The following is an 18504-nucleotide window of genomic DNA, read 5'->3' as shown; positions in this document are numbered from 1 at the left end:
ATTAACAACATCTAGAGACCTTTGATACCTCTTAGAGAATACTGATCTAGTATAACTCTCCTGGTGTTTTTAAACCTTGTTTTTCCTGGTGAGGATCACTCTAAGAGAATGCAGGCTGGGATTTGGGCTGGTCAGGGCCTTTCTTCCATAAAACGATCCAGAGTAAACAAACTGAATTTTCCTACAGCAGCAGTGACAACGCCCTCTGTCCACAAAACCCATCATGCTGTAACTATTAAAACTGGCTTGACTTGGTGTAGAAAAACAGTAGAAGTACTCCTAGATTGTCCTAAACTGTAATTTTTTTCTTTTCAGATTGTATAAGACAGTCTTAAGTGGTGAAAGATGTGAAAATTAGATTACTCTGCAATCCTGGCACTATAATTCCCTAGTTTAGTAGAGGAGCCTTCCGTTGATGGTGATAAACACTATGTCTTAATGAGCAAAAATATATTGAAGTGTTTTTGGGGGGAAAAGAATCAACAGACCTGATTTCCATGCTTTGTATACATTAATTGGTGACCTATTTCTTCAATGTTTTTTTTCCAGAATGAAGTTATTTAAGGCTGCGCTACTAAAAGCTTTTAAAGCTACCCGATCTCAGTCCACCTCAATTGCAGATCTGGTCAAACTTATCAATAAAGGAAATGATGATCCTTTTGAAGTAGATGAGGTAAAACAAGCGCTAAATCAAATGCAAGATGATAACCAAGTTATGGTTTCAGATGATGTTGTATTTTTAATCTAAATATGTATTCAGATTGCAAGTTGTACTTATTTTACAATGTCATTTTTCTATTTGTATGTATAAATAAACATTTTTGCATTAGATTAAGTACTTGCTTGTTTTACAGTGAAAATTGATTCTTTCCCTTCAACATGAATAAAAATCTAGAAATGCCTTGTTTGAAATTAGATAAAATTCTCAAATTCCTTCGTCTTCTTCATTCCTCCTCAAATTCCTGTATTGACGTAGTGTGTCTGTACAGCATTCTTCTGCAAATAAATAACAGATTTTCAGAGAATGTTATCTTTTAAATTCATCTCAGATTATATACAGATTACATGAGAAAAATCAAACATGAATCCTACTAAACTGGCTGATTTTCTCGGGGAACAGAAAACTGTTTATACCTAAAGCTTTACACATTCAAATCTTAGTAATACCTAATCAAAAAAGTTGTTTTGAGTAACAGCTAAAATTAGTGTTTGTGAATTTGCAGTTAATGAAGTATGAAAGTAACATACTTCACCCCTATGAGGTGAAAGCACTTGAGTGTATGGCATGTGCTGTGAGAAGTTTTTAAGCACTAATTGGTAAATTTTGCAATGAACAAGGCATATGGAGCAGTTCATTTCATCACCATAATAGCCGGACTCATTTTGTTATGTTTTTGAGTTTTTTTTTTTTTGTTTTTTTTTTTTCTTTTCTACTTACATTTTCTAATATCATTCCTTGATGTTTGCTTTTCTTTTTGTATTTCTTCGTAAGACAGCATGTACTTATTATAGTAATAACAAGCATGACAGCAAAAACCACAACAGAAGATACTACAGCTGTGATGACTGTGTCCTCTTTTCTTCCTTTTGTTTCACATCTTTCCCCAAAATACCACCAATCTTCACCTACTGCACATCTGGAAAAATAAGTTTTTCACTTTATGAATTACTATGACAGCTAATATAACAGCCAGACCTTTTTATTTATGGTTAAATGTTTTCAATTTCTGTTATTAAATAAATGTACTTTACCTGCAAGTTGGTTTCATGTCTAACTCGACACAGATTCCATCATTTTCACATACATTTTTTTTGCAGAGCTTTTCAGGAGGTAAAGTAGTTACCGGCTTCTCAGTCAATGGTGGACTTGTAGATGTTGGCATATCCTGTGTCTTGAGTAGGTGGGATACATCTATAATGAAAAGTCATTTTGTACATAGTGCGTTTTTTGTTAAATAATAAAACATTGATACTTTTTGTATTGGTTCACAAGCTGGCTTATTACACTGAATGACGTCCCTATATCAAATCATCTTTAGACTACAAAATTGTAACTCCAAATTGTTCAAAGTACTTACAGCCATAATCTATGCAAAATGGGCCTATTAGACACTGGAGGCCATGAAATAATCAGTCAGTCTTAAAGTATAAGTTTGCAGTTTGCTCATTATGTGACCCTGAGCAAGTCGAACAGTAAGTACTCCACCTTACAAAAAATGTGAAGTCTTTGATATTTACTACAGAGAGAATATATATAATGTTTCTCTACCCTACTGCCTCATTCTGCAAATCACATTAATGTTTTTATCTCCTGTTCAGTGAAACACTGTCCTTTGGTCTGTGTATGAAGTTGTTATTCATGATCTCCCCATTTCAGGTGGATTTCTTATTCATGTTCACTTATTCTTCAAGAAAATTTGTCAAGACCGTTCAATTATCATTGAGGTATCTTGAATGCAGTGTGATGTACACATTTAAATCTACCATTGAAAAGCATATTAACAAACTAAAAACAAACATTGAGTGACTTCAAGTATGCATTAGTTTACCGTTTCAATTTGACTTTGAGAGCAGGGACTTCAGCTTGTACATTATTTTAAAAATGTATTTCTTTTACTCCTTTGACTCCAGATGATAAAAAAGTGAAACACCATGCAGTCGTGCACGCTGAAGCAAGTACGCTTCTGGATGGGGGAGGGGTTAGATGTGGACACAGTTGGATGACATGAGAATTACCATTTAAGAAAGGTACAACTTTAGATGTATATTAATGTATTCATTTCTTTATATGTTCAATACAGTAGTAATGACCTTGTATGGTAATGAACAATCAATTTAAGTGCCATCCCTTACTTTTCCGGAGTACAGGGGAAGGTCTTGCCATATGCGAACGGTCTAGCTTCTGCCTTTGCCCAAATCTGCACTTATCTCTGTGGCTACGTATTGGCTTGTCTGATCCGCTGTCACAGCAGCTTGTTTGTTATGCTCCTTGAAATCTAAGTGTGTAACAACCAGACGCTCATGTAAGTAAACGTAAAAAATAAACACAACTTATGTAGAAATGTATGAAAGATTGGTCTGTGACACATTACACTACAGTGATTAAACATGCATTCATGTTTTACATTCCACTAAAATCAACCTCACAGCTGCATTGTCTAAAGATTATAATGATTGAACACTTCTCTGCGACTGTAATTAATCGACAAAGCTTCACAATGATCTGCTATGTAACATTTATTCGGATGCAACCATCGATTGTACTTTGATAGTTGAGCATAAGAATTTAAATCTCCATTAGCTATTTTGAAAAATTTTGTTTATGAAATTTGAACAATAATTAGTTGCAGATGCTCCACATCCAACTAACAGCAACACATGAATCTTTACTTCAACTGAATTGGAATCTGCCATCTAAGATAACAATTTCAGTCGTGTCGTCATCTTCTTTTGGCTGCTCCCATTAGGGGTGACCACAGCGAATCGTCTGGTTTTCATATCTTCTTGTCCTCTACATCTTGCTCTGTCACAACCAAAACCACTTGCATGTCCTCTCACTACATCCATAAACCTCCTCTTTGCCTTCCTCTTCTCTATCCTGGCAGCTCTATCCTTAGCATCCTTCTCCCAATATATTCAGCATCTCTCCTCTGCACATGTCCAAACAAAAGCAAACTCGCCTCTCTGACTTTGTCTCCCAACATCAGCTGACCCTCTAATGTCCTCCTTTCTAATCCCGTCCATCCTCATCACACCCAATGCAAATCTTAACATCTTTAACTCTGGCCCCTCTAGCTCTGATTTCCTATTAGTGCCACCGTCTCCAACCCATATAGCATAGCTGGTCTCACTACTGTCTTAACATAACCACATCTAAAAACACTTGTATGTTACACCATACATTTTCTTTCTTGGTACTTGAACTTCTCATTTGCTGTGTACATTTATTATAAACTGCGTTAGGAGTGTTTACTATTCATATAATGTACTTTTCAAACAGTTGATCAGTGCCTAGACTTGGAGTATTAAAATCACAACATGTCTATAGTGAAAAACACAAACTCATCCTCTGGCTTTCTAAGCAAGTGATGTCTTCCATACTCTGCTATAGACTACTTGTAATTCCTCAACTTTGCAGATGCACAACCTATTTAAATGCAACATTTTTATCTTTTCTAAAGCTTTGTGATACTCTGCATAAACTCAAATTTAACTTTTTCTCCTACCCTTTTGAAGTTGCTCTTTGAGGCTTTTTGTGGGGCTTCATAAGGATTCATGTTTAAAACAGAATTAAAAGCACACTACTCCTTGTGTATCATCTCCATCCATTCTGTATTTGAATCTCAAACTGAGAATTATCTACCTTAACTATACAAATATATCTAGTGATGCTTCTGGACACACATTTGATGTATCTGGGATCCTCTGATTTTTGAGGTCTATCAACATCATACACCTTCCACCAGGAAATCCAGCCAAGGCTGTTGAGACCCCCAGCATCTGTTCTGCTAGCTAACTAACAATTTGCCCCCATTGCTCTCGTCTCTTGAGACACAGCTACCTTAAGGCTCCCTACGGCATGGAGATGCTGCAGATGGCTCTCCTCTTTCTCTCTCCCTTGATGCCGAAGTAGCTGAAGGCTTTAGTCAAAAAACAAGCTGGAAAGCCACCTGAAGCCAAATTCCACTGGGAGATACTTTGCTTCCCTTCCAGCTCACCAACAGCCTCTGGTTAGCTATTTGTATTTGGTTAGCTCTCTTCAAAGGCCTCTTCCAAGCATTCTTTCAAAGGGACTGTTAAACTCCTGTCACTCTACTTGATTTTTTTTTTTTTTTTTTTTTAAACCGATTTTCTTTTAAATCTTAGTGGGTTGTACTACGCTTCCTTGACCACCAGTCATGTAGTGTGACATGCTTAACCACTCTGTTATAGTAGTCACAGGCTTGGTTTTGTCTTAAGTTGTAGAGGTGGCTTCTGTACGTGGAAACAAGCGCTTGGCTGTAAATGAGTTCCATTCAATACAGCTGCAAGAAAATAAAGATGAACAGGTGTTTTGGACCACAAAAACTGAAGAGGCATGTATTTCTGATGTTTGTACATCAACAGAACGACGGGCATAGACTGGCTGAAATTGCCCTACCTTAAAAATACTTGTACAGTCATCGGTATTATGAGAGAGTACATTCATTTTCCTATCAAAAGAAGTCGTTGGCGAGTCGCATGATCTGTTATCCTTTCCGATTCCTAGAGGTTCTCAAATGACACGATTCAGCCAGTAAGTCTGACATGGTCCATGAGCTTTTGGATTCAAGAACATGAAAGGGATCAACATCACTGCTTTAAACTTTTTGTAGGTTTATAACCTTAGTTAGACAGAGCTAATTTTAGCTTGTCTTTAAATTTGGTGCCTTTTGGTACCAAATAATTCACCCTGATCAACCGGTTTACCACTTTTTGTTCCAGCACTGATGTATGACTTTATACTGAACAATGACAGATATTTGCATAGACACACCAATTGCTAGCTCAGAGTACTTGATCCTCAGTTCAGATCCTGACCAGAGCTCATATATTCTCCATGTTTATGTGGGATGTCTTACCTTGTTTCTATTTGGTGGATTTTTCCTATAAATGGGACCTGTTCAAATATTGTATCCATAGACCGTGTTCATATGATTATTGAATATCTATTTATAGAGCACATTTTAAAGGACATCAGTAATGCTGTAGCTAAAGTGTTTTACATTGAAACACATATAATGAACATAAATAGAAATAAAGTACAGTAAAACAAAATACAGCCAGCAGTGAGTTAAAGAAAAAGAAAGAAGATGACTAAGAGTAGGGAAATCAACCATCGGTATCAGTGAAGGTCACTGAAAGCTACAGAATAGAAACGAGTCTCCCATTTACTATTATGTATCAAGTCCTTAAACACTTCTTTGGGTCTTCTTAACTCTTAACAAGCATCAGTCAAGTGTTTCTTCATCTCTGTAATGTGACCTACTAACAGAACCTCTCTTTGTAGTGCTCTGAGTTGGCTTAACTGAACACACTTCTCTTGATGTTCCATATTTCGTATAAGACCTGTGTATTCTCCATAGTAACATGTAATTTTACCATTGTGTCAATATGCCACACTGCAGAGAAGAGTAACATATCAACTGATGTTTTATAAGTGTCATGAAGACCAAAAGAAGCCGTTGTTAAGGTCCTGTTACATAAGAGTAGATGAGTAATAGATGCATTTTTGCAGTACCTAAACTAAAGTGTTACCAATGTTCTTTACATATCCAGGTTATGTAGCCTGAAGACTCTCCCCTCTACCTAAAGTGTACTGCTTACCTTCCACTGTTAAGAGAAAAATCACTGAATCTTCATTAATGAAATTTCTGCTTCTCAGTCTTTCATGTGTTAGAAAAGACGATGTGCCTTCTCCGGGACCCCGAAAGAAGGTGTTTCCATCTTCATCTGTTACTTTGTTTCCAACTTGACTAGGATTGTCCCAAAAGTATCCTCCATCTAAAAGAATAAAAAAAATATTTTAGTGCAGACAATTACTGTATATCTTGGCACTCTAGATCAGGGTCTGTAAAGCTGCTTTTGGTTTTTGTAGGGGTGGGTTTTTTTTTTTTTTTTTTTGTGTGTGTGTGTGTGTATGTATATATATATATATATATAATATATATTACACAAAAATCTCAAGTAAACTTTTTTCACATTGTCGTTATGGGGTGCTGTGTGTAGAATTCTGAGGAAAAAAATGAATTTAATCCATTTTGGAATAAGGCATAACAATGTGGAAAAAGTGATGCGCTGTGAATACTTTCTGGATGCACTAATATATATATATATATATAAGTAAACCCAATTTCTTAATTATTGCCGTTGAAGCAGTTATTGCAGATTCCCCACTCATAATTGCTTACTTTAGTCTTGAAACAGCTGCATTTACTGTTTTCTATAGTCTTAGCAACAAAATGCAAAAGCTAGCAGGACCAGCCGTTCTCCATTTAAATTGTTTCCATTTCTACCTGTGTGTATTCATCCTGAACTATCTCACTGAATAAGATATTTAGATGGAAATGGAAGAGAGAAAAAAATGAAGGACTGAGAATCACTCGTCCTCTTCAGGCTACAAATCATTTGAAAGAAATTCTTGGAAGAAAATAAAACAGTGTAGAATGAAAACCCCAACAAGCCATAAACTTAAATAAAATTTGTTATTCGTAGGACTGGTTACTAATTAACTGGACTGGAACAGGACCCCTGCTCTGGATCTCTACACCGATGACTGCATACACACAGACATATTTTTCAAGTGCTTGTAATCTGCGTTAAGAAAATGACATGCTGTTTGTAAAAGACAAAATGACAATGTTTTCCCATTAGCAGTGCAAAGAGGAAGTGGAGGTTACAGTAGGGTGGTCATTCCGCATGGAAGGCACCACCAGCCCACCATATTTGAAGGACCAATTTCTCACATCACTGGGAAAGGGAAGCAGAACCACTTGGTTATGAAGTTCTTTATTTGAAACGGCAGAGCTAAGTGATTCTGTTTCTCCTCTTGTCCTGATTAGGCTATAGTGGAATGTTTTGCATGGCTGAGATGAGATTAATCGTGTAAGGTGTGTTAGAGAGTTAAATCAACAGATGAGTCATTACAGTCGTTGGAAATATTCTGCAGAGATGTCTTTCCACTTCTGGTACTGCCTCAAAGCCACAAGGGTGACCAAATAACTGCAACAACAAAAAAAATAAATCATGACACAAATAGTGGTAGCGCTGCTGCCTCGCAGTTAGGAGACCCAGGTTCGCTTCCCCGGTCCTCCCTGCGTGGAGTTTGCATTTTCTCCCCGTGTCTGCGTGGGCTTCCTCCGGTTTCCTTCCAAAGACATGCAGGTTAGGTGCATTGGCGATTCTAAATTGTCCTTGGTGTGTGTGTGCTTGCCCTGCGGTGGGCTGGTGCCCTGCCCAGGGGTTGTTTCCTGCCTTGCACCCTGTGTTGGCTGGGATTGGCTCCAGCAGACCCCCATAACCCTGTAGTTAGGATATAGCGGAATGGATGGATGGACAAATAATAATCTATTCCTTTACACAAGAATTTTAATGCCTAAGCAAGTAGGTATGTCTGATACTTATATCACATACCTTTCTAAATGCTAGCTTACTACTGCTTGGTGTGCACTGTTCATGTCGCCTTAATATATGTGTTCATGTAGAGCGAGCTCTGTACAAACAAATGTATTATACATGTGTGTGCATAAAACTGAATAGCAGTACAGAAAAAAAAAACAATTTGCATTAAGTCCGCTTGGCTGCTGCCGCAAACTAAACACAGGTCACAACAGTCTGTCAGGAGTCCGTCGTAATCACACCACAACAATACATTCTGGAAGAAATGATTTACTACTTTATAATTTGTGTTAAAGAATCATTCCACACAATAACAGACTGCTGGGAGACCCAAATGCATATCGGCATGGTGAATGTTGCTGTAGCAGTTAGCCCACGCTCTTTCAGTTAGCTGAGGTGCTCTCCGTAAAATGGCTGTCATGTCCAGATGTTCAGCTGTGTCCAGCATTCAGTGGTAGAGGCATTCTTAATGCTAGCCTGTTTTTTTAAATTTTATAACTTGATTTGTTTCAACAAAATACTAATCTTAATCTGTGTTTAACCATGAGCTCCTATGCACTAGCAATTGCTGAAAACAAAGAACTTGCTCAGTATTTCCACCAGACTGTGACACTTCTGTCACCTTCAGTAAGTCACTTAACCTACTTGTACACTGACTAAAACAAAATTTAAATGGTTATAATACAGCAGCAGGTAATACACCTGAAGCTAAGTGTGTTTGGGCCCAGCCAATGTTTGGATAGGAGACCAAGGAGTTGGCAGGGCCAGCAGGGGCCACTTACACTGTGGTCTGAATGCCCTAGTGCAGTGACAGGGACACTGCTGTAAAAATGGCTCCATCCGTAGGATGAGATGTAAAACCAAAGTCCTGATTCACTGTGATCACTACAGATCCAAGGGCATTCTGTGTAAAGAGAAGGGTTTATCCCGATGTCCTAGCTAGATTGCCCATCACGGCCTCTCACCCCTTCACTCCCTAAAAGCTAATGTGTGGTGAGTGTTCTGGTGCAAAATATTTGCCGTCGCATTATCCAGGTCGATGCTGCACATTAGTGGTGATTGATGCGGATCCCCACTCAACTATGTAAAGTGCTTTAAGTAATGAGAAAAATGCTACATACAGTAAATATAAAGAACAATTATTATCATGCTCTTGAAGTCAGCATGGAAGACATTCTCTTAATATCCAATGTTCAGGCTCTGTCCCCATCCTCACTTATGGGCCCAAGCTTTAGATAGTAAATGAAATCCTGGATGCAAGTGACAGACACAAAGCTCTTAATTGTTTTCTAGTCTCTCTTGGTCTGACAGGGCGAGAAGCTCAATGATGTCCCAAATCCGTGGACTGCAAACAGCAGTGGTGCACTGCTTAGTGTTGCTCTTCATGCTTCGCGTCATCTGAAGGGCTAGTGTTTTCTATGCATCCTCCTATCTAAAGCATATGAACATTTATCCTTGTGGATGTGCTTTTTGGCCAAAGTGAGGTGTAGATCATGTATAATCCCTCATGTGATAACTACACTCAAGTCGGTTTTAAAATTAATAGTTTTTTTTTATTATTAATCAGATGGGTAGTAAGCAATTTATAATATGAAAATGCAATAAACATAAGCAAAACAAACCTGTCTTTTTATTAGGATCAGTAGATACGCTTCTTTGATTAGACATCTGATGGCGAATATCTGGGTTTTGGTCTAAGAGCAACATTGTTCCCTGTTTCCATGGGCAGGGCCAGGCCAGGTTACCATCATTGTCTCCAGAAGTCAGATGAAAGTAAATGGCAAGATTCCCAGGATTAGTAGTAGTTCCATTCAAATATAACCCAATTTGAAAAGAATATCCCTCTTTCGAGTGAAATCGAGGACTGTATATCTTTCCGGAGGTACCAGGGCTGCTTGTAGCTAAAAGATGAGTAAAATTCTTTATGTGCCAAATATGATGGGGACATTCAGTCTCCGAGAGGTTGATATCATCAATAGAAAGACCTCCTTGTGACACTCCAGCTCCTTTTATGCCTTCAAATACCACACGGAACTTATTTGAGGCCTTGAGGTTAAACTGATAAAACTGCCAGTAATTCTGTGGTTTGCCTGAAATGAAGAGAATACAACACACATTGTAACCTGCATAGTTATGAGCTCTGTTTACCAAAAACTGCAGAAACGCCGTATACCTTAAACATAATACAACATGCATTGTAAATAAATTATGGGCTCCCAGAAAGCACTTCTTGACATCAGAGTTGTGGGGTTGTGGAAAAAACTACTGAGACATGTGGTTTGAAGCAGAAACCTAAACAACCTTCAACAAGAAGCTATGAGATTAATTAACTAAACAAACTAGCTTGATGAACTGAATACAGTACTCTCATCTCGTTTATCAAATTCCTTACGTTTATTTCAAAAAAAACTTTAAAAATATACCAATGTTTCTTGAGAAGGCTTTAGTACCTATTGAGCCTGAAATGGATTAAACATTTAAGAATATCTTGTTATGTAAAATGGCTGGTTGGCACAGCGTAGAGTTCCACTGGGACTTTTATTCAGTTTTTGGGCTGCTTAATGTCAGCTTACAGTTTCTTTAATTTTTCAAGTGACTTTTTCAGAGTGCACTTTTATTTTTAAGGAAATTGTGATTCCGTTTCTATAATGGCCTAGAATGAGCACTTTTGATGGGCAAGCGTCCTCAACCTTAGCCAAGAACACCTACCATCTAGTAATCTAGGACCAGCGAGTCAGAGTACAGATAGACACAACAAGAAGCTTTGCAAAGAACAAATACATTTCTTTATTGAACAATTCTAAAAATGGCCTATCAAAAATGTCCTAAATATATAATTAAATAATAAAGTAATACAATAAATACTGGGCGGCACAGTGGCGCAGTGGGTAGTGCTGCTGCCTTGCAATTAGGAGACCCAGGTTCACTTCCCGGGTCCTCCCTGCGTAGAGTTTGCATGTTCTCCTCGTGTCTGAGTGGGTTTCCTCCCACAGTCCAAAGACATGCAGGTTAGGTGCGTTGGTGATTCTAAATTGTGCCGCGTGTGGGTGTGCACGCCCTGCCCGGGGTTTGTTTCCTGCCTTGTGTCCTATGTTGGCTGGGATTGGCTCCAGCAGATCCCCGTTATCCTGTAGTTAGGATATAGCGGGTTGGATAATGGATGGATGGATGAATAAATACTGTAACTGATAAGTTTTGCAATAGATAACTCTAAAAACATCTATAAAAAATTCTCCTTCTTTTCTCTCAGCTAAATTAAAGGGGGATAGTTATGTCTTTTTTATTGGCTAAAGGTTTTCTTTCTTGTGGGAGCTTTGAACAAATCTTTGTCACTGTTCCAGTACTGGAAGGGTGGAAGAACTGAAATCCCAAGAATCAATGTGGCGGTTTTGGCATGGGTTGGCCACGCAAGTCATAGCTGATGTCGACGCATTGATTCTTGGAATTATGAGTTCTCCCATCAGCTCAATATTAGAAAAGTGACATCACCAATCCGCTGTTTGGCTAGTTTATGAAAATGGTTGCATCATTTCACGTCACAATTTTTTCAAAGTGCCATCATGGAAGAGTGCTTTTCACTATTGCAAAACAGAAAAACCGGACAGTTTTCTTTAAATTGTCTACACATATCCCCTCTTTTTACCCCTTTCATTTATTCATTTCAAAGCCCCACAGCCAGCCTTAGCCTGGATGCTTGCAACTACTTCATCTTGCCAGGTTCTTCGTGCTCTGATTGTATGCCTACCCTCTTCTCTTCTCAAGTCTTGATGTTTTCTTTCTTTCCATGATAGTTTATGGTACTTTTTAAACTGTGTACCCATCACATAACCTGGCAATCTCACAGCGATTACCTGCCGCTACCTGTTAATGGATCAATAAATTAAGTGAGCCCAGATGTGCACACACCAACCCTGCCTGAAGCCCCACCACAAACAGGCACCTGAATGACCTCCTTCACTGAATATGTGGAACAGCAGTGAACAGCTGCCACTGGCCACTGAGATTAGTAAAGAGCTCTCCTTTTTAGGTGCGTTCACATATAATGAGTGAAGTACCTACTGCAATAGCCATGTCTGTCTGTTCGCATGAAACAACTCGGTCCTGAAAAAGGACAAATTTTGTTGGATATTGGTAGACATTTTCTTCAAAGAAATTTGTTGAGACGGTTCAGTTTTTGTTGAGATATCTTAAGATTGCGCTGTACACAGTTTTAAATTTCAAAATCTCCAAATCTCCCATTCAAAGGTATTATCGAATTTTCTAGCTGATCTGTTTTAAAATGAAGCAACAATCTGTGTGTCATCAACTACAGCTTAGTTTACTGTTTCAGCTTGTCTGTTTTGTATACGTTCCTCTTTTTCACCTTCAATAGCCACTACTGGTGGCAAACAGATCCCCAGTGTAAGTTAATGAAACCTCCTCAGACTCTGTGTGTGAGTGGAAAGTCGTTGTCATTGGCTGCTTCAGTGTGCACAGGACTGCAATCCTCCATCTGCAAGTCCAGCTTGGCACGTTTGGAAACCTCTGCATTGGCAAATTGTTTTTGCTTTATGAAATCTTCCCAGCGGTTTGAGTGTAAGCACGAGAGAACAAGTACACCAACACCGCACTCCTCGTGATACTTTAAGTCATAACAGACAATTTAAATGACCTTCATAACTGAAAAAGTATAAAATGAAAGCAAGGAAAACAAAAGGTTATCTAGATATGAGTGATTTATCCTGTGATGATATGCACAAGAGTTACTAAACATTTTTACTCAGTATTATCCTTACACTATAATCCACCTCAAAGCTCCATTATCTGCAGATTACAATGATTTGCTATGTTCGCTGTCACTAATTTACTAGGGGGACCACACCTTGCGGTGATGTGGATAGCCCTGTTTGCAGGCAATGTGTCCCAATAAAATTAGTGGGGGTGCTGCTCTAGAAAATTTTTAGCCTTTGTTTTAAAATTGTGTAAAAGGAAACAAACATGTATAAAAAGAAAATTTATTCAGAAACCGAAAAAAAAAATGAATCAAATAGAATAGCTGGAAGCAGGATAATAATCTAATTCTACACTTTATCACATTCAAGAATATGGTACACGGTTTTTAAGCACAACACACGCGGAGTAAAAAAAAAAAAAAAAACACCTTCCACCAGCACGCCAGGGTCGGCACTACGGGAGCGACAGTGCTCTCTCTCCCTCGCAGCCTCGCGTGCAGCTTCCTATGTGCGCATGCGCACAACAGCCAAACACCACGCCACTGGAACTGTGAAGTGCACAGTTCCATACAAAGATTTTTGTATCTTTTTCATAAACTGGGGGATGGCTACTGACATTAAGCTTAAGGATTATATATTGTACAAGTATAAAGAAAGAATAAAAGAAAAAAGGACTCATTATATTAAATGTTATCGATAATATCAAGTTGAAATAGGGGGTGCTGCAGTTCCACAGTGCCTATACGCGAGCCAACACTGATGGCAAGGTAAAAACGTCTGAGGGTAGTGCCAGTCAAAAGCCATATGCAGGCCTTGTTGGGAGCGCAGCACCTTGAGTTTCATAAACAGCACTCCTCAGTGTCCATAGGGCATTCAGTATTCTTTGTAGACTTCTAATATGGTGGGGGGGGGGGGTCCCCCTCAATGTCCAAATCACACACCCCTTGACTTACCAAAAAACATGTGGGGATTCCAGAGCGCACACCTCTTGAGGTGGCAAATAGCGTCTAATGGATTAACCATTTCTACCCAAGGGGAAAAGATTGATTAGCAACTTATGTTAAATTTGAACAGCATCATAATGAGAACCAAGAAGCAGACAAAAATAGAAAGTACAGTACCACCATTACATTTTTTCCTCATCCCTTTTTTTTTTTTTGATGCCCTGTTCCATTTCTGATGATGATGACATAAAGCAGGCATGAAACCAGTCAGGATGGGCTTTATGTGTAGGTATACATGCCACACAAGTGTCCCAGTTTGGGATTTTGAAAATCTGGTCCCTGGATAAGTTACCTTTAGAGTGCCACATTCACCAGTTGCCCAAAATGGTCACTCACTGTAATAATGTTTGCCTTTCACTTCTGTTATTCCTAAATATTTGTCATAATTGAGTCTATTGAGGGCTCTAGTGCCTGCACAGCTCTTGAACGCCCCTGAATGTCACACCATGCATACGTTTTCTGACTTGTTTTCTCTGTTCCTGACACTGTAATCTCACAGCACCACAGGGTCAGCTTTACTTATTCCTCTTCATAATCCCTTATCTTAATGTGTGAGATGGTGCATAACTGAGTACTGTCATGGACTGGTGTCCCATCCATGACTGGTTTCCAGCTTGCACCAGTGCTACTGGCATAGACTACTTCTGTTATCTAATGCTAAAGCCTTATTTATCATATATGGTTTATTCAACTGCATTGGAAAATAGTCTTAAGTGTTATTATTTTAGCCTTATAATGATAAATTGTAGAAAACAAACATTTTTATGATAAACCACATAGCAATTCTATTCATCATTCTATTCACTTTCTGAACCCTACTCTTCCATTTTGTGTGGAATCTTGCCAGTGTCACTGCCAAGGAAGAAGCAAGGTAAGAGCCAGCCTTAGTCAGACGATAATAATTAAGGGTGTAGACATGAATTCATTTTGATGATGATTTTGGGGGGGCTGGGGCGTTGTGTGGTAGGAGGATTTACATCTGCCACCCTGACTACACATGATGGATTAAAGGCCTGAAGTCCATGTGACCGTCATCATCAAGTCCTTCCATGAGAACCCTAAATACAATGAGGACTGATCATTTATGTTAGGTAGAATGCCTAGAGGGAGCTGGGTGGTCTCATGGTCTGGAACCCCTGCAGATTTTATTTTTTTTCTCCAGCCGTCTGGAGTTTTTTTGTTTTTTCTGTCCTGGCCATTGGACCTTACTTTTATTCTATGTTAATTAGTGTTCTCTTATTTTAATTCTTACTTTGTCTTTTTTTCTCTTTCTTCATCATGTAAAGCACTTTGAGCTACATTATTTGTATGAAAACGTGCTATAGAAATAAATGTTATTGTGGTTGTTGTACACTTACTGTAATTACTACCCCATCACACAAAGACAATTTAGAGTCCCCCAGCAAACCAACCTACACACCTCTGGGATATGGAGGAAGGCACAGCACTCGGAGAACACCCAAGCAGACACTGCACATACTGATTGGGCTATAAATCAAACTGAGGTCTGTGGAGCTTCCAGGCAGTAGTGTGTCACCCACATTACATTAATAACGTAATATTCTTATACCAGCTTAATGCAATTTAGTGTCTTTGGGGGCCAGAACCTATCTTGGAAGAGCTGAGTGCAAGGCAGGATAAGACAGTCTATTGAAGGGCTCACTGAGACACACAAGTCCAACGTGGAATCACCAGTGAACCTGACCGACATGTCTTTAGGGATGAGTTTTGAAAAATAGAGCAGATGGAGATAAAACCACACAGACATGGGGAGAATGTGCAGACTCCACACAAACTGAGACTGGCATGTGATCCAAAGTCAGGATGCTGGATCTGTAAAGCCACAGAGCTAACTACTGCACCAATGTGCCACAGTCAGCACATTGGCGTTCATTCTGAATTGTATAATTCAAATGATGATCAACAAAACAAATTGTTTTGAATATTATACTGATTTTTTTAGAAATTAAAAATATTTCTTTGCATTTTATTCTTTTAAATTGTGAGTATGGAAAAATACTATACAAATACAATATTGTATTAATAATGTCCATCCATTATCCAACCCGCTATATCCTAACTACAGGGTCACGGGGGTCTGCCAGAGCCAATCCCAGCCAACACAGGGTGCAAGGCAGGAACAAACCCCGGGCAGGGTGCCAGCCCACCGCAGTATTAATAATGTAAACTCAAATATAATGCACATTGTACAGCTTTTAAATATCAGAGATAATGTATTAAAATGTGAAGGAGTAGGAATAGGATTGTCTTTGTCTTAAAAACAAGGCAATATGGAACAGAAGCTGAGATTTTAAACTGTAATCCCTTTCCAAGCAAAACACATAACTTGTACGTACTCAAATTGTAAAAAAATTATATGAAACAATGTAACATTATAAAGATGTCTGCCAAATGTAGAGTAATCATAATATGCAAGTTTCCTGGGATAAAAGAACCGGCTTAATGTGTACACATAAAGAATATACAGGTTTTGCACGTACCTTTTATTTGTCCGAATCCTTTCAGTGTGCCATTACTTTCTGTATCACTGTATTCTCTGACGTGGATATTCAGTTCATCGTTCTCATTACCACTGTTGTAATAAAAGAACTGCAAGCACTGGTAATTCCTTTTTGGGTACAGGGTCCTGCTTTCCAGGTATGATTTGCTCCCCACTGACCCCTCTGCTGTACTGAAGTGCATGAAATATCCTGTGCCTGCAACAAGAAGAGCACTGACAACACACTGCGGTATGCACAATGTTCTTATCAGTCAAATGTTATCCGCATCTATCAAACAATAAAAAATCTTCTGAACGTACTAGGGAGCTTAAAATGTATGTGGAGAAGAACTGATTATCCTGTGTACAGAGTAGAGTGAAATGTTTACTTGCATGTGCTAATCAACCTGCAACAAGTCACAACTCTTAGATGGCATGATTAGTGAGTAGAACTACCCCTTACCTGGGAAATCTCAGAATATAAATCTAAATTCAAACAGAATATCACAATTCTATATTCTCTTGAACATTCTAATAGAGGGCCTAATACACTCTCCTCAAGTATATTTTTACAATAATCACAAATATTGTTCAGAGCAATTTGTTCTTTTATTCTCCGAGGGCCTTGAAAGGAAAACTGCATGTTGAATTTTTTTACATTATTTCTCGCTTTGGATTTTTTTTTTTTCGTGAATATTAAAGCCTGATTATTTTTCTTTTAATTCTGGGCCAAGTTACAAGTAGTTAATTATGGTATGTCAGTTCAAAAGTTCATCTTGGGTAACAGTTATCTAATGCACACAATTAAGAATCAACAGGAAAAACTTTCTTAAATTGGCTTTTTCATAGTTTTTTTTTTTTGGTCCAGTTCTAATAGATTATATTATGTTTTACAATATATTTTACTAAACAGATTTGCAATTATTATTAACCACTACTATTCTCTGTTTTCTTTTCTGGTTTTCTTCAGCATTGTTGTCTGATCAAAGTACTTTACAGCTACTTCTGATGTTAGAAGGACTGTGGAGACTCCATTTTTCTGTGGCAGAGCATCAAAAGAGTGATGAATGGTTTCATAGTACATTTATGTTTTATAGAAAGTTCACTGGGGTCTGGGTGTCATTTTGGCCTTGCAATTTAATTTCTACAGCATCTCGCCAGCTGGAGTTTGTTTTTCTGTCCTCCCTGCCCATCTGATCATAGCGTCGGACTTAACATTATAGCCATCAGAGACCTTAATGAGTTTAGCAATTTAATCCCTATTTAAGGACTCTTCTATTACTTGTTTAATGGATGCACTTCATTATTTTTTCTTTTATATGTAATTTCATTTAATTATCCTTAGTATCTGGAATTTGTTTTTGGAATATCTTTTAACTCTTTGAGGGCTGAATATTTTTTCCAAAAAACTCTGAAAAGCACACAATGCACTGGTTTCACACAGAAATCAATAAAAAATGTCTGTTGCTATGTGCTGTGGTTGCTATTGGCGCCTGTTTGGCATCTCTGGCAGCAGTGGCTGCACAAGGGTGGCTCAATGGCCAGCAGGAATGCACTGCAGGTCTGCTACCTCTCTGTCTTCGCACAGCAGTCGCGGTGTGATGTAATATGGTTTGTACCTCATGTTATCATAAGTGGTGGTCCTCCTAGGCGAATGCTGCTGTAAGCATATCTGCTACACAAATGTGTTCAGCACCACAATTAGCTGGGGACCGATAGGCTGATACAGGTACCTCTTTTTCGTTTTCCATCTCCAGATCACTTGCATCAAACTCAGAGTCCGAAAAGTCAAAGTCTGATTCAGAAATAATAGGTAAAACGTCCATGGAGTATTTTGCTTTGCACTTTTGCTTTAGTCTCTCGCCAGATGTTGCTTCCATTTTAGAGGCTGTTTGCTCTTCACTACTCATCCACATGCAGGGAATCGAGGTGAAATCGACAAAGCTACGTAACTTTCCTTCAAGCAAGGAGAGTTGAACTAAAACATAATGGGAACGTTTTGTTGCAGTTTACAGCCAATTACCGTCCTCTACCCCTGAATTTTGACAAAAGTCAACATCGGCCCTGAAAGACTTAAAGCACTTTGAGTTACATATCTTCTATGAAAATGTGTTATATAAATTAAAGGTGTTGTTGTAATGCTAGATACCAT

At 38.4% G+C, this 18504-nt stretch overlaps 2 protein-coding genes across 2 annotated transcripts in view; one reads left to right on the top strand and one right to left on the bottom strand.

Annotated features, from left to right (window-relative positions):
* mcm3l (MCM3 minichromosome maintenance deficient 3 (S. cerevisiae), like) overlaps nt 1-874 on the top strand; it is a 54437-nt gene extending 53563 nt beyond the window's left edge. The window contains exon 17 of the mRNA XM_028803469.2: nt 550-874. Coding sequence (XP_028659302.1) covers nt 550-748 — 199 coding nt within the window. The 3' untranslated portion in view covers nt 749-874. The remainder of the gene's footprint in view (nt 1-549) is intronic.
* A 19-nt stretch (nt 875-893) lies between these two features.
* The window catches only part of LOC114653867 (meprin A subunit beta-like), a 38808-nt gene continuing 21197 nt past the window's right edge, over nt 894-18504 (bottom strand). Inside the window, exons 10-16 of the mRNA XM_051929163.1 lie at nt 16354-16569; nt 9759-10226; nt 8720-8722; nt 6346-6522; nt 1753-1912; nt 1439-1637; nt 894-996 (exon numbers count right to left, since the gene is read on the bottom strand). Of these exons, the coding sequence (XP_051785123.1) occupies nt 955-996; nt 1439-1637; nt 1753-1912; nt 6346-6522; nt 8720-8722; nt 9759-10226; nt 16354-16569 (1265 nt within the window). The 3' untranslated portion in view covers nt 894-954. The remainder of the gene's footprint in view (nt 997-1438; nt 1638-1752; nt 1913-6345; nt 6523-8719; nt 8723-9758; nt 10227-16353; nt 16570-18504) is intronic.

This window comes from Erpetoichthys calabaricus, chromosome 6 (genome assembly GCF_900747795.2).
Source record: "Erpetoichthys calabaricus chromosome 6, fErpCal1.3, whole genome shotgun sequence".
NCBI lineage: Eukaryota > Metazoa > Chordata > Cladistia > Polypteriformes > Polypteridae > Erpetoichthys > Erpetoichthys calabaricus.
Note: the sequence above shows the minus strand (reverse complement) of the source record. Positions and strands in the feature narration are given on the sequence as shown.